The 12,223-nt window shown below is 46.2% G+C and overlaps 1 protein-coding gene across 7 annotated transcripts in view; it reads left to right on the top strand.

The window, feature by feature from the left end:
- PKLR (pyruvate kinase L/R) overlaps positions 1–12,223 on the top strand; it is a 17,994-nt gene extending 5,771 nt beyond the window's left edge. For 5 of the 7 annotated variants that reach the window (XM_070766515.1, XM_070766514.1, XM_070766518.1 and 2 more), the window contains exons 6-11: positions 128–398; positions 2,596–2,746; positions 5,143–5,295; positions 6,005–6,171; positions 7,232–7,413; positions 10,863–12,223. In XM_070766515.1, the coding sequence (XP_070622616.1) occupies positions 128–398; positions 2,596–2,746; positions 5,143–5,295; positions 6,005–6,171; positions 7,232–7,413; positions 10,863–10,969 (1,031 nt within the window). In that variant the 3' untranslated portion in view covers positions 10,970–12,223. The remainder of the gene's footprint in view (positions 1–127; positions 399–2,595; positions 2,747–5,142; positions 5,296–6,004; positions 6,172–7,231; positions 7,414–10,862) is intronic. The other 2 variants (XM_070766517.1, XM_070766516.1) reach the window with 1 other exon arrangement.

Here is a 12,223-nt window from a genome sequence, read left to right as displayed (position 1 = left end):
CAGCTAACATGCTTTAAGAGGGGTGGGCTTCAACTCCCAGAACCCTCCAAACAATTAAAATCTGGATTCTCTGTCTTGTGTGTTTCCCCCTCTCCTCGCCAACCTTTATTTGTGCACTAACCACTAGGTCCTGACAGTTGTGTGGTCGAGGTGGAGAACGGTGGGATGCTGTGTAGCCGGAAGGGAGTCAACTTACCGGGGGCTAAAGTGGACTTGCCGGCATTATCACAGCGGGACCGAGACGATCTGGAGTTCGGGGTGAAACAGGGGGTCGATATCATTTTCGCCTCCTTCATCCGCAAGGCCGAAGACGTGATTGGCATCCGACAGGCGCTGGGGGAACGTGGCCGTCACATCAAAATCATAAGTAAGGTGGAAAGCCACGAGGGGGTTAAAAGGTAATCCTCAAAAACCTTCTGGGACTTAGCTGGCTGTTCTCGACTTACAACGGTTCGTTTAGTGACTGTTTTAAGTAATTACGACCCCAAAAAAAGCAACTTAACAATCGTTTTTCCACCCTTACGACCCGTTGCAGTGTCCCCTGATCAAAATTCAGACGCTCGGCTCCTATTCATGACGGTCGCGTTGCAATCCCCTTTTGCGACCGCCGGACGAATGACATCAAGAGGGGGAAGCCTGGTTTCGCTTAACAACGTGTTCCTAATCGAACAGCTGCATCCATTCACTTAGCTAAACAACCGTGGCCAGAAATTGGGGCAAAATTCATTTCACCGATTTCTCGCTTAACGATGGACATTTGGGGCTTGGTTGTGGTCCTAAACCGAGGACTGCCTGTGTTTTGATCCAGTCAGCATCATGAGAACATCCTCTCGACTGGTGGAATTAATTAAAGCCTTAAAGTTGCCAAGTTTGAAGACCTCTGCCTTAAAGTCCGATTTATTACTGGAAGAGCTAGATTTTTCCTTGCAAGGAAGGTCACCCAATCAGATCAAAAATTAGAGTCCTTGACCTATGGTTGAAACCAGAATTTCTACTGCTAAACGGCTGTTAAAAGAGTGATTCCTGATTATATGACCGGTTTTGACCCAGTCGTCGTTGTGAGTGATCCTTGTCAGCCTCAATAAATGTCTGATTCTGAGGATGATGAGCCAGGTTTCTTAGTTTATCCTGGGTTAAGGAGGTTATCAGATGGGAGTGAAGTTGACAGTGATTTAGGAGTGGCTCAGGGGGCTGACGTCACAATGGAAAGTGACTCCCTGTCAGATAGTGATCATGAGATATTAGACAACGAGTGGTTAGATCCTAGATGTGGAAGAAAAATCAGAAGAACAGAAGAGATTAAAGGTAAGAGGTATTAATCCACATTTAGTAGCTCTGTGGATTAGTACAGTGTTTTTCAATCAGTGTGCCGCGAGACATGGTCAGGTGTGCCGCGAAGCTCAGAGAGAAAGAAAGCAAAAGAGAGAGAAAGAAAGAGAGAAAGAAAGAGCGAGAGAGAGAAAGAGAACAAGAGAGAGAGAGAACAAGAGAAAGAAAGAGAGAAAGAGAGAGAGAAAGAGAGAGAAAGAAAGCAAGAGAGAGAGAGAAAGACATAGAGGGAGGTAGGGAGGGAGAGAGAAAGAGAGTAAAAAAGAGAGGAAAGAAGGAAGAGAAAGAAAGGGATGGAGAGAGAGAGAAAGAAAGAGGAAGGAGAGAGAAAGAAAGGAAGGGAGAGAAAGAGGGAGGGAGAAAGAAATAGAGTGAAAGGGAGGAAGAGAGAGAGAGAGAGAATTATTTTGTCCAAACTTTTTTTAGTCGCCCCCCCCCACCACTCAATGTGCCCCAGGGTTTCATAAATGTAAAAAATGTGCCGCGGCTCAAAAAAGGTTGAAAAGCACTGGATTAGTAGACGTCATTTCCAGGAGTAAGCCAGAAAAGAAGGTGTGTTTCTGACAACTACGGAGTCTACGGAGAGGGGCGGCATACAAATCTGATTAATAAATAAAATAAATAAATAAACTGTGCTGAAAAACAATGGCATAGTTTTCAGTAGAGATTTGTGACAGGCTGTTCAAAATGTGCCAGAAGCAGTTTCGCTGTCTATCGCCAGTAAGCCTTTGCCTGAAGTAGGGATTTATAGTCTGTTATCTCCAAGCTACTCAGAAAGAATGTCAATGACGCCATAAAGCTATTAGCTTCCAGCCGAGAGCGAGAGAATTCCCTAGCCGTGCCGTGACTATATTTCCATGTATATAAACTGCCGAGAAGAGAAATAAAAAGACATGCTTGTTTTGGAGAGTGAGTCTTTTGGAGAATTTGTGGGGAACGTAGCCGTGCCGAGAACAGTCGTTAAGCAGATTACTGCGGTTGCTAAGTGAATCATGTCATTAAGTGAATCATGTTGTTAAGTGAAGGTCACATGGGGATTACGTGACCCCTCAACTCTGCAACCATCATAAAATACAGGTTGCCAAATTTGGACTGAATGATTATGGAGAATGTTGGTCATAAGTGCGAGGACCACCTCAGGATTCACCTTTTTCCAGTGCGATTGTAACTTTAGTCACCAAAACAAATGGTCGGTAGATGGACTAACTACCTGTAGTTATTGAGCGGGCTGAACTGGGCTTGTAATCATTTGATCTTTTTCTCCAGGTTTGACGAGATCCTGGAAGCCAGCGATGGCATCATGGTGGCTCGTGGAGATCTGGGGATCGAAATCCCCGCCGAGAAGGTTTTCCTGGCTCAGAAGATGATGATCGGCCGTTGCAACCGGGCGGGCAAACCCGTCATCTGCGCCACACAGGTGAGCTGCGCCAAATGCTACACCTGGCAGGCAGACACGCCTTCAATCAACAGGTGACGCTGTTTCTGGGAGGGAGGCAAAGGCAGGTTCGAAATAATTGGATGGGGAATAGAGAGAATTATCTCCCATTGGCCCTGCAAAGAAGGGTGAAAGGTGGATTGAGATGCACGGACTTCAACTCCCAGAATCCCTCAGCCAACATGATTTAAGATGGGTGGACTTCAACTCCCAGAATCCCTCAGCCAATGTGATTTAAGATGGGAGGACTTCAACTCCCAGAATCCCCCAGCCAACATGATTTAAGATGGGTGGACTTCAACTCCCAGAATCCCCCAGCCAACATGATTTAAGATGGGTGGACTTCAACTCCCAGAATCCCTCAGCCAACGTGATTTAAGATGGGTGGACTTCAACTCCCAGAATCCCTCAGCCAACATGATTTAAGATGGGTGGACTTCAACTCCCAGAATCCCTCAGCCAATGTGATTTAAGATGGGAGGACTTCAACTCCCAGAATCCCCCAGCCAACATGATTTAAGATGGGAGGACTTCAACTCCCAGAATCCCTCAGCCAACATGATTTAAGATGGGAGGATTTCAACTCCCAGAATCCCTCAGCCAACATGATTTAAGATGGGAGGATTTCAACTCCCAGAATCCCTCAGCCAACATGATTTAAGATGGGTGGACTTCAATTCCCAGAATCCCTCAGCCAACATGATTTAAGATGGGTGGACTTCAACGCCCAGAATCGGCTCAGCCAACATGATTTAAGATGGGAGGATTTCAACTCCCAGAATCCCCCAGCCAACATGATTTAAGATGGGAGAACTTCAACGCCCAGAATCCCTCAGCCAACATGATTTAAGATGGGAGGACTTCAACGCCCAGAATCCCTCAGCCAACATGATTTAAGATGGGAGGATTTCAACTCCCAGAATCCCTCAGCCAACATGATTTAAGATGGGAGGACTTCAACTCCCAGAATCCCTCAGCCAACATGATTTAAGATGGGAGGACTTCAACTCCCAGAATCCCTCAGCCAACATGATTTAAGATGGGAGGACTTCAACGCCCAGAATCCCTCAGCCAACATGATTTAAGATGGGAGGACTTCAACTCCCAGAATCCCTCAGCCAACATGATTTAAGATGGGAGGACTTCAACGCCCAGAATCCCTCAGCCAACATGATTTAAGATGGGAGGACTTCAATTCCCAGAATCCCTCAGCCAACATGATTTAAGATGGGAGGACTTCAACGCCCAGAATCGGCTCAGCCAACATGATTTAAGATGGGAGGACTTCAATTCCCAGAATCCCTCAGCCAACATGATTTAAGATGGGAGAACTTCAACGCCCAGAATCCCTCAGCCAACATGATTTAAGATGGGAGGACTTCAACTCCCAGAATCCCTCAGCCAACATGATTTAAGATGGGAGGATTTCAACTCCCAGAATCCCTCAGCCAACATGATTTAAGATGGGAGGACTTCAACTCCCAGAATCCCTCAGCCAACATGATTTAAGATGGGAGGACTTCAACTCCCAGAATCCCTCAGCCAACATGATTTAAGATGGGAGGACTTCAACGCCCAGAATCCCTCAGCCAACATGATTTAAGATGGGAGGACTTCAACGCCCAGAATCGGCTCAGCCAACATGATTTAAGATGGGAGGACTTCAATTCCCAGAATCCCTCAGCCAACATGATTTAAGATGGGAGAACTTCAACGCCCAGAATCCCTCAGCCAACATGATTTAAGATGGGAGGATTTCAACTCCCAGAATCCCTCAGCCAACATGATTTAAGATGGGAGGACTTCAACTCCCAGAATCCCTCAGCCAACATGATTTAAGATGGGAGGATTTCAACTCCCAGAATCCCTCAGCCAACATGATTTAAGATGGGAGGACTTCAACTCCCAGAATCCCTCAGCCAACATGATTTAAGATGGGAGGACTTCAATTCCCAGAATCCCTCAGCCAACATGATTTAAGATGGGAGGATTTCAACTCCCAGAATCCCTCAGCCAATGTGATTTAAGATGGGGGGACTTCAACTCCCAGAATCCCCCAGCCAATGTGATTTAAGATGGGTTGACTTCAACTCCCAGAATCCCCCAGCCAACATGATTTAAGATGGGTGGACTTCAACTCCCAGAATCCCTCAGCCAACATGATTTAAGATGGGTGGACTTCAACTCCCAGAATCCCCCAGCCAACATGCTTTAAGATGGGGGGACTTCAACTCCCAGAATCCCCCAGCCAACATGATTTAAGATGGGGGGACTTCAACTCCCAGAATCCCTCAGCCAGCCAGCATGCCCCACCCTACTTCGACACCCCAGTCTCTGCAGTGGGGAGACCTGATCCGCCCCCTTCTTTTTTTCCCCAGATGCTGGAGAGCATGGTCAAGAAGCCTCGGCCGACAAGGGCCGAAAGCAGTGACGTGGCCAACGCCGTTCTGGATGGGGCCGACTGCATCATGCTATCTGGGGAAACAGCCAAGGGGGCCTACGTGGTGGAGGCTGTGCAAATGCAGCACGCGGTAAGCGAGCTTGCCAAAGGTTGGTCCGAGCACGGCGGAAGCGGAAGGAAGGAGGAGGGCAGAGGAAAACGAACCACAAGACTAGGAAGTTAAGGAGTTAGGAGTTAAGTTTAAGTTTTATTAGATTTGTATGCCGCCCCTCTCCGAAGACTCGGGGCGGCTCACAACAACAGTAATACAATGTACAAAAGTACAAATCCAATATAAGTTAAAGCAATTTAAAACCCATAGATATTAATAAATGATCATTACTATACAATCACACCATTCTCATATATTACAGTCAGAAAAAGGCGACATAGATAGGTCTTCAACATCTTGCAGAACGCGGGTAGAGTAGGGGCAATTCGAATCTCCCAGGGGGAGTTGATTCCAGAGGGCAGGGGCCACCACAGAGAAGGCTCTTCCCCTCTGTCCCGCCAAACGGGACCCGGAGAAGGCCAACTCTGTGGGACCTGAGGAGGAAAATGTCGGTTTAAGTACGGCCATAGCAGAAGAGGAAAGACGGTGGAGGAGGGAGGAGGGGAACAAACAACGAACCTAGGAAGCTGTCGTGAGTGGCCCATGCCCGGCTCAGGTGGTCGCAGATTACGAGGGCCAGGAAATGGAGAAATACTGGCATCGCAGGCCATCAGAGAGTGAGATTGGAATTGGAGACTGGGGAACCACCAGAGACTGTAGAAAACCTTTCCCCTCCTCTAACGTGCAGATCGCCCGAGAGGCCGAAGCCGCCATGTACCACCATCACTTCTTCCAGGAGTTACGGCGCCTGACGCCCCTCAGCCAAGACCCCACTGAGGTGACCGCTGTCGGTGCCGTGGAGGCCTCATTCAAATGTTGTGCCGCGGCCATCGTGGTTGTTACATTGACCGGCAGGTGAGAGGAGGGGTGAGCCCGAGACGGGGGTCTCCCCTGTTTGTTGACAATGGGGGGGGGCCCTCAGGGGCCCCTCAAGCTGTTGGCAGCCTTATGAGAGGATGGAGGTCGACGTTTCCGTGTGGATGGACGTGGTTGCTGGAATGGAGTGGCCAGGGTGTAAGCTACATGCTTCCTGGATCAGCAAGATGCTTCCAGTTGTTCTCAATGTACCGCCATTTGGCCGTGCGATCGCCAGCAGTTGGGAAAATGGCCCTCGGGAGGTTTTAATTCCCTCCCTCTCTTATTTCCTTCCTTCCCTTTATTTTTTCCTTCCATCTTTTCCTCTTTTTCTTTTCTTTCCCCCTTCCCGTCTGTGTGTCTGTCTGTCTATCTATCCGCCCCTATCTCATCCATCCATCCATCCATCTCTCTCTCTCTCTCTATATATATATATATATTTATTTATTCATATGTATATATACAGTATGTATATATAGACTAGGATAGATCTATTTCAGCCTTGTTCTGGCCTCATCAGCTAGCCATACTCTCACTGGGATTTCAACTAGCAGCCTTTGCCTTGTAAGGCAGAGAATTAACCTCTAGGCTACTGTATCTGATCCCTTCAGCTTTGTACCAGGGAAGTGTATACCCAATTATATTTATATATATACTGTGTTCCTCCCTAATCTATCTTCTCTTTTTTTCCCTTCCTTTTTTCCATCCTTTTCTCTTTCTCGTTTCTTCTTTCCTCCCTTCTTTCTCTCACTCTCTCTCTCCATCCTCACCTATGTTATCCATCCATCCATCCTTCCAACCCACATACATACATACATGCATATCTCTCTTCCTATCCTTGCTTTTTTCTCTCTCCTTCCCTCCTTCCTCCCCTCTGTCGCTTCCCAAACTGCCGGATCTGATCTGAGCCCATAAACCCAACCACCCACACACCCACACACTCACACATGCTAAGAAACCAGTGAGAACCAAAGTCACGGGTTCGAATTTCACACACACGCGTTTGATGATTGTGTTTCGTCTTCACGCCTGGGTCTCCCCTCTCTCCCTCCCGATCCAGGTCTGCGCGGATCCTCTCCCGCTACCGTCCTCGGGCTCTCATCATCGCCGTGACCCCAGACGAGCAGGTGGCCCGCCAAGCTCACCTCAGCCGCGGCATTTTCCCGGTGGTGTGGAAGGGCGTTAAGCAGGGCGCCTGGGCGGAAGACGTCGATCGCCAGGTGCACTTTGGGATTGAGATGGGTGAGTTCCCAGAGCGGTTCGGTCCTTTCCAAGGCCTCTTCCTGCCCTCAGGAACTCTGGGGGGCCCCCTTGGGTGGAGTCTAGGGCTGGCTGCTATCCCACCGGTCCAGCCCCCTCTAGGCTGACCTGCCTTGCCAGAAGAATTGGAATTGAATTGACGTACGTCTCCACTATATGGACTCTTCTCCCTCCCTCCCTTCCTTTATTCTGTCTATCTGTCTATCTCTCTAATTAATATCTCATCTGTCTGTCCTTCTCTGTCTGTCTCCCATATATATATATATATATATATATATATATATATATATATATATATATATATATATATATCCCTTCATTCTTTCCTTTCTTTCTTCAACCTCCTTTCATTTCATTTCTCTCCTTCCTTCCCCTTCAGTTTCTTTTCCTTTTTTGCTTTCTTTTCTTTTCCTTTCCTCTCCTCTCCTTTCCTTTCCCCTTCCGTCCCTCCCTTCCTTTCCTTTATTTTCCTTTTCTTTCCCTTCCCCTTCTCTCATTTCCATCTCCTTCCCCTTCCCTCCTTTTCCCCCCCTTCCTTTCTTTATTCTTTTCTTTTCCTTTCCTTCCCTCCTTTCCCTTCCTTCCCCTTTCTTTCCTTTCCTTTATTTTCCTTTCCATTTCCTTCCCCTTTTCTCCTTTCTTTTCCCTTCCTTTCTTTTTTCCTTCCCTTCCCTTCCTTTCCTTTCCTTTAATTTCCTTTCCTTCCCCTTCCCCTTCTCTCCTTTCCCTTTCCCTTCCCCTTCTCTCTTTTCTTTTCCTTTCCTTTCCTTTTCTTTTCTTTTCCTTTCCTCCTTTCCCTTCCTTCCCCTTTCTTTCCTTTCCTTTATTTTCCTTTCCTTCCCCTTCCCCTTCTCTCCTTTCCCTTTCCCTTCCCCTTCTCTCTTTTCTTTTCCTTTCCTTTCTTTTTCTTTTCTTTTCCTTTCCTCCTTTCCCTTCCTTCCCCTTTCTTTCCTTTCCTTTATTTTCCTTTCCATTTCCTTCCCCTTTTCTCCTTTCTTTTCCCTTCCTTTCTTTTTTCCTTCCCTTCCCTTCCTTTCCTTTCCTTTCCTTTAATTTCCTTTCCTTCCCCTTCCCCTTCTCTCCTTTCCCTTTCCCTTCCCCTTCTCTCCTTTTCCTTTCCTTTCCTTTTCTTTTCTTTTCCTTTCCTCCTTTCCCTTCCTTCCCCTTTCTTTCCTTTCCTTTATTTTCCTTTCCATTTCCTTCCCCTTTTCTCCTTTCTTTTCCCTTCCTTTCTTTTTTCCTTTCCTTCCCTTCCTTTCCTTTCCTTTAATTTCCTTTCCTTCCCCTTCCCCTTCTCTCCTTTCCCTTTCCCTTCCCCTTCTCTCTTTTCTTTTCCTTTCCTTTCTTTTTCTTTTCTTTTCCTTTCCTCCTTTCCCTTCCATCCCCTTTCTTTCCTTTCCTTTATTTTCCTTTCCATTTCCTTCCCCTTTTCTCCTTTCTTTTCCCTTCCTTTCTTTTTTCCTTCCCTTCCCTTCCTTTCCTTTCCTTTAATTTCCTTTCCTTCCCCTTCCCCTTCTCTCCTTTCCCTTTCCCTTCCCCTTCTCTCTTTTCTTTTCCTTTCCTTTCCTTTCCTTTCCTTTTCCTTTCCTCCTTTCCCTTCCATCCCCTTTCTTTCCTTTCCTTTATTTTCCTTTCCATTTCCTTCCCCTTTTCTCCTTTCTTTTCCCTTCCTTTCTTTTTTCCTTTCCTTCCCTTCCTTTCCTTTCCTTTAATTTCCTTTCCTTCCCCTTCCCCTTCTCTCCTTTCCCTTTCCCTTCCCCTTCTCTCTTTTCTTTTCCTTTCCTTTCTTTTTCTTTTCTTTTCCTTTCCTCCTTTCCCTTCCGTCCCCTTTCTTTCCTTTCCTTTATTTTCCTTTCCATTTCCTTCCCCTTTTCTCCTTTCTTTTCCCTTCCTTTCTTTTTTCCTTCCCTTCCCTTCCTTTCCTTTCCTTTAATTTCCTTTCCTTCCCCTTCCCCTTCTCTCTTTTCTTTTCCTTTCCTTTCTTTTTCTTTTCTTTTCCTTTCCTCCTTTCCCTTCCTTCCCCTTTCTTTCCTTTCCTTTATTTTCCTTTCCATTTCCTTCCCCTTTTCTCCTTTCTTTTCCCTTCCTTTCTTTTTTCCTTTCCTTCCCTTCCTTTCCTTTCCTTTAATTTCCTTTCCTTCCCCTTCCCCTTCTCTCCTTTCCCTTTCCCTTCCCCTTCTCTCTTTTCTTTTCCTTTCCTTTCTTTTTCTTTTCTTTTCCTTTCCTCCTTTCCCTTCTGTCCCCTTTCTTTCCTTTCCTTTATTTTCCTTTCCATTTCCTTCCCCTTTTCTCCTTTCTTTTCCCTTCCTTTCTTTTTTCCTTTCCTTCCCTTCCTTTCCTTTCCTTTAATTTCCTTTCCTTCCCCTTCCCCTTCTCTCCTTTCCCTTTCCCTTCCCCTTCTCTCTTTTCTTTTCCTTTCCTTTCTTTTTCTTTTCTTTTCCTTTCCTCCTTTCCCTTCCTTCCCCTTTCTTTCCTTTCCTTTATTTTCCTTTCCATTTCCTTCCCCTTTTCTCCTTTCTTTTCCCTTCCTTTCTTTTTTCCTTCCCTTCCCTTCCTTTCCTTTCCTTTAATTTCCTTTCCTTCCCCTTCCCCTTCTCTCCTTTCCCTTTCCCTTCCCCTTCTCTCTTTTCTTTTCCTTTCCTTTCTTTTTCTTTTCTTTTCCTTTCCTCCTTTCCCTTCCGTCCCCTTTCTTTCCTTTCCTTTATTTTCCTTTCCATTTCCTTCCCCTTTTCTCCTTTCTTTTCCCTTCCTTTCTTTTTTCCTTCCCTTCCCTTCCTTTCCTTTCCTTTAATTTCCTTTCCTTCCCCTTCCCCTTCTCTCTTTTCTTTTCCTTTCCTTTCTTTTTCTTTTCTTTTCCTTTCCTCCTTTCCCTTCCTTCCCCTTTCTTTCCTTTCCTTTATTTTCCTTTCCATTTCCTTCCCCTTTTCTCCTTTCTTTTCCCTTCCTTTCTTTTTTCCTTTCCTTTCCTTCCCTTCCTTTCCTTTAATTTCCTTTCCTTCCCCTTCCCCTTCTCTCTTTTCTTTTCCTTTCCTTTCCTTTCTTTTCTTTTCCTTTCCTCCTTTCCCTTCCGTCCCCTTTCTTTCCTTTCCTTTCTCTTCTCCTTCTCTCCTTTCTTTTCTTTTACTTTCCTTTCTTTTTCTTTTCCTTTCCTTCCCTCCTTTCCCTTCCTTCCCCTTTCTTTCCTTTATTTTCCTTTCCCTTCCCCTTCTCTCCTTTCTTTTCCTTTCCTTTCTTTTTTCTTTTCTTTTCCTTCCCTTCCTTTCCTTTCCTTTAATTTCCTTTCCTTCCCCTTCCCCTTCTCTCCTTTCCATTTCCTTCCGCTTCCCTCCTTTCCTTTCCTTTTTTCTTTTCCTCTCCCCTCCTCTCCTTTCCTTCTCCTTCCCCTCGTCCTTCTCCTCCCCTGAGTCACCTTTCTCCTTCACCCTTTCCAGGCCGTCTGCGAGGTTTCCTAAGCTCCGGAGACGTGGTGATCATTGTCAGCGGCTGGCGACCTGGGGCCGGTTACACCAACATCATGCGAGTGCAACAGGTGCCGTGAGAGCCACGCCAGGGCAGACACGGCCCGTGGAACCTCCTATGCCGCTTCCCCCCTCCTCCCTTCTTGCTGAAGGCCGCGCTCGGCGTCCTCGGAGCTGGTCGGCTGGCGTTTGAAACGCATCCGGCGTTTGGCTTAAAGATGGACGCGAAAATTTCCCTCGTGGCTCAGTCTCTCGTCTCCCCGGAGCCAAAAATGTACCCGAATGGCTCTTTGCATTGGTGGGTTGGCAGCATAGCAAAAAAATTAGTTCAGAATTTTTTGCAATAATTAGAAGTCAGCTCATGGATAAGTACACGTTCTTTCTTTCCATTTTTCTTCATTCTTTTTTGCTTTTTCCTTTTCCTTCCCTTCCGTCCTTCTCTCGTTTTCCTTCCTTCTCCAACTCTCCCTTCCCCACTTTCTTCACCTCCATCCTTTCCTTCTTTCCTTCCTTTCTTCCTTTCCCCCTCTCCCTCTCCTTTCTCCCATCTATTCCGTTCCCTTCTTTTCTTCCCTTTATTTCTTCCTTCCTCCCTAATCTCTCTTTTCTGCCTTCCTTCCATCCCTCCCTTCCTCCTTCCCTTCCTTTCCTTCTTTCTCACATATTTGTTCTTCTCTCCCTTACTTCTTTCCTTTCCTTTATTCCTCCCTCCCTAATCTTTTTCCGTCCTTCCTTTCCTTCCTCCCACCTCTACTTTTCCTTCCTTCCTTCATTCCCTTCCTTCTCTATTTCTCTCTTTGTTGCTTCTTTGCTTCCTTCCTTCCTTCATCTTCCTTCCTCCCTTCCCTTTCTTCGTCTCCCTTTCTCCCATCTTTTTCCTTCCTTCCTTCCTTCCTTCTTTCCTTCCTTCCTTGATTCCTTCCTTCCTTCCTTCCTTCCCTCCTCTCCTTCTTCCCTCCCTCTCCTTTATTCCTTCCTTCCATCCCTCTCTCCTGTTTTTCTTTTCTTTCCTCCCTCCCTCCCTCTCTTTTATTCCTTCCTTCCCTCTCTCCTGCTTTTCTTTTCTTCCCTCTTTCCTCCCACCTCTCCTTTTCCTTCCTTCCTTCCTTTCTATCTTTCCTTCCTTCCTTCCTTCACTTGCTTGCTTCCTTCCTTGACTCTTCCCCCATCCCAAAAAAAGGAACCATTTCAGAATATATTCTTGTAGTTTCGCACTATTGCTTGCGAAATATATAACTGTACTAAAACACAATATTATATACTCTACTATTTACTATACTAAAACACAACAGACCATGGCTCTGTCCCCCTGCTACGTCTGTTGGCAACATACA

Source organism: Erythrolamprus reginae, chromosome 13 (assembly GCF_031021105.1).
Source record: "Erythrolamprus reginae isolate rEryReg1 chromosome 13, rEryReg1.hap1, whole genome shotgun sequence".
NCBI lineage: Eukaryota > Metazoa > Chordata > Lepidosauria > Squamata > Dipsadidae > Erythrolamprus > Erythrolamprus reginae.
The sequence above is the reverse complement of the archived record's forward strand: the minus strand, read 5'-3'. Positions and strand labels throughout refer to the sequence as shown.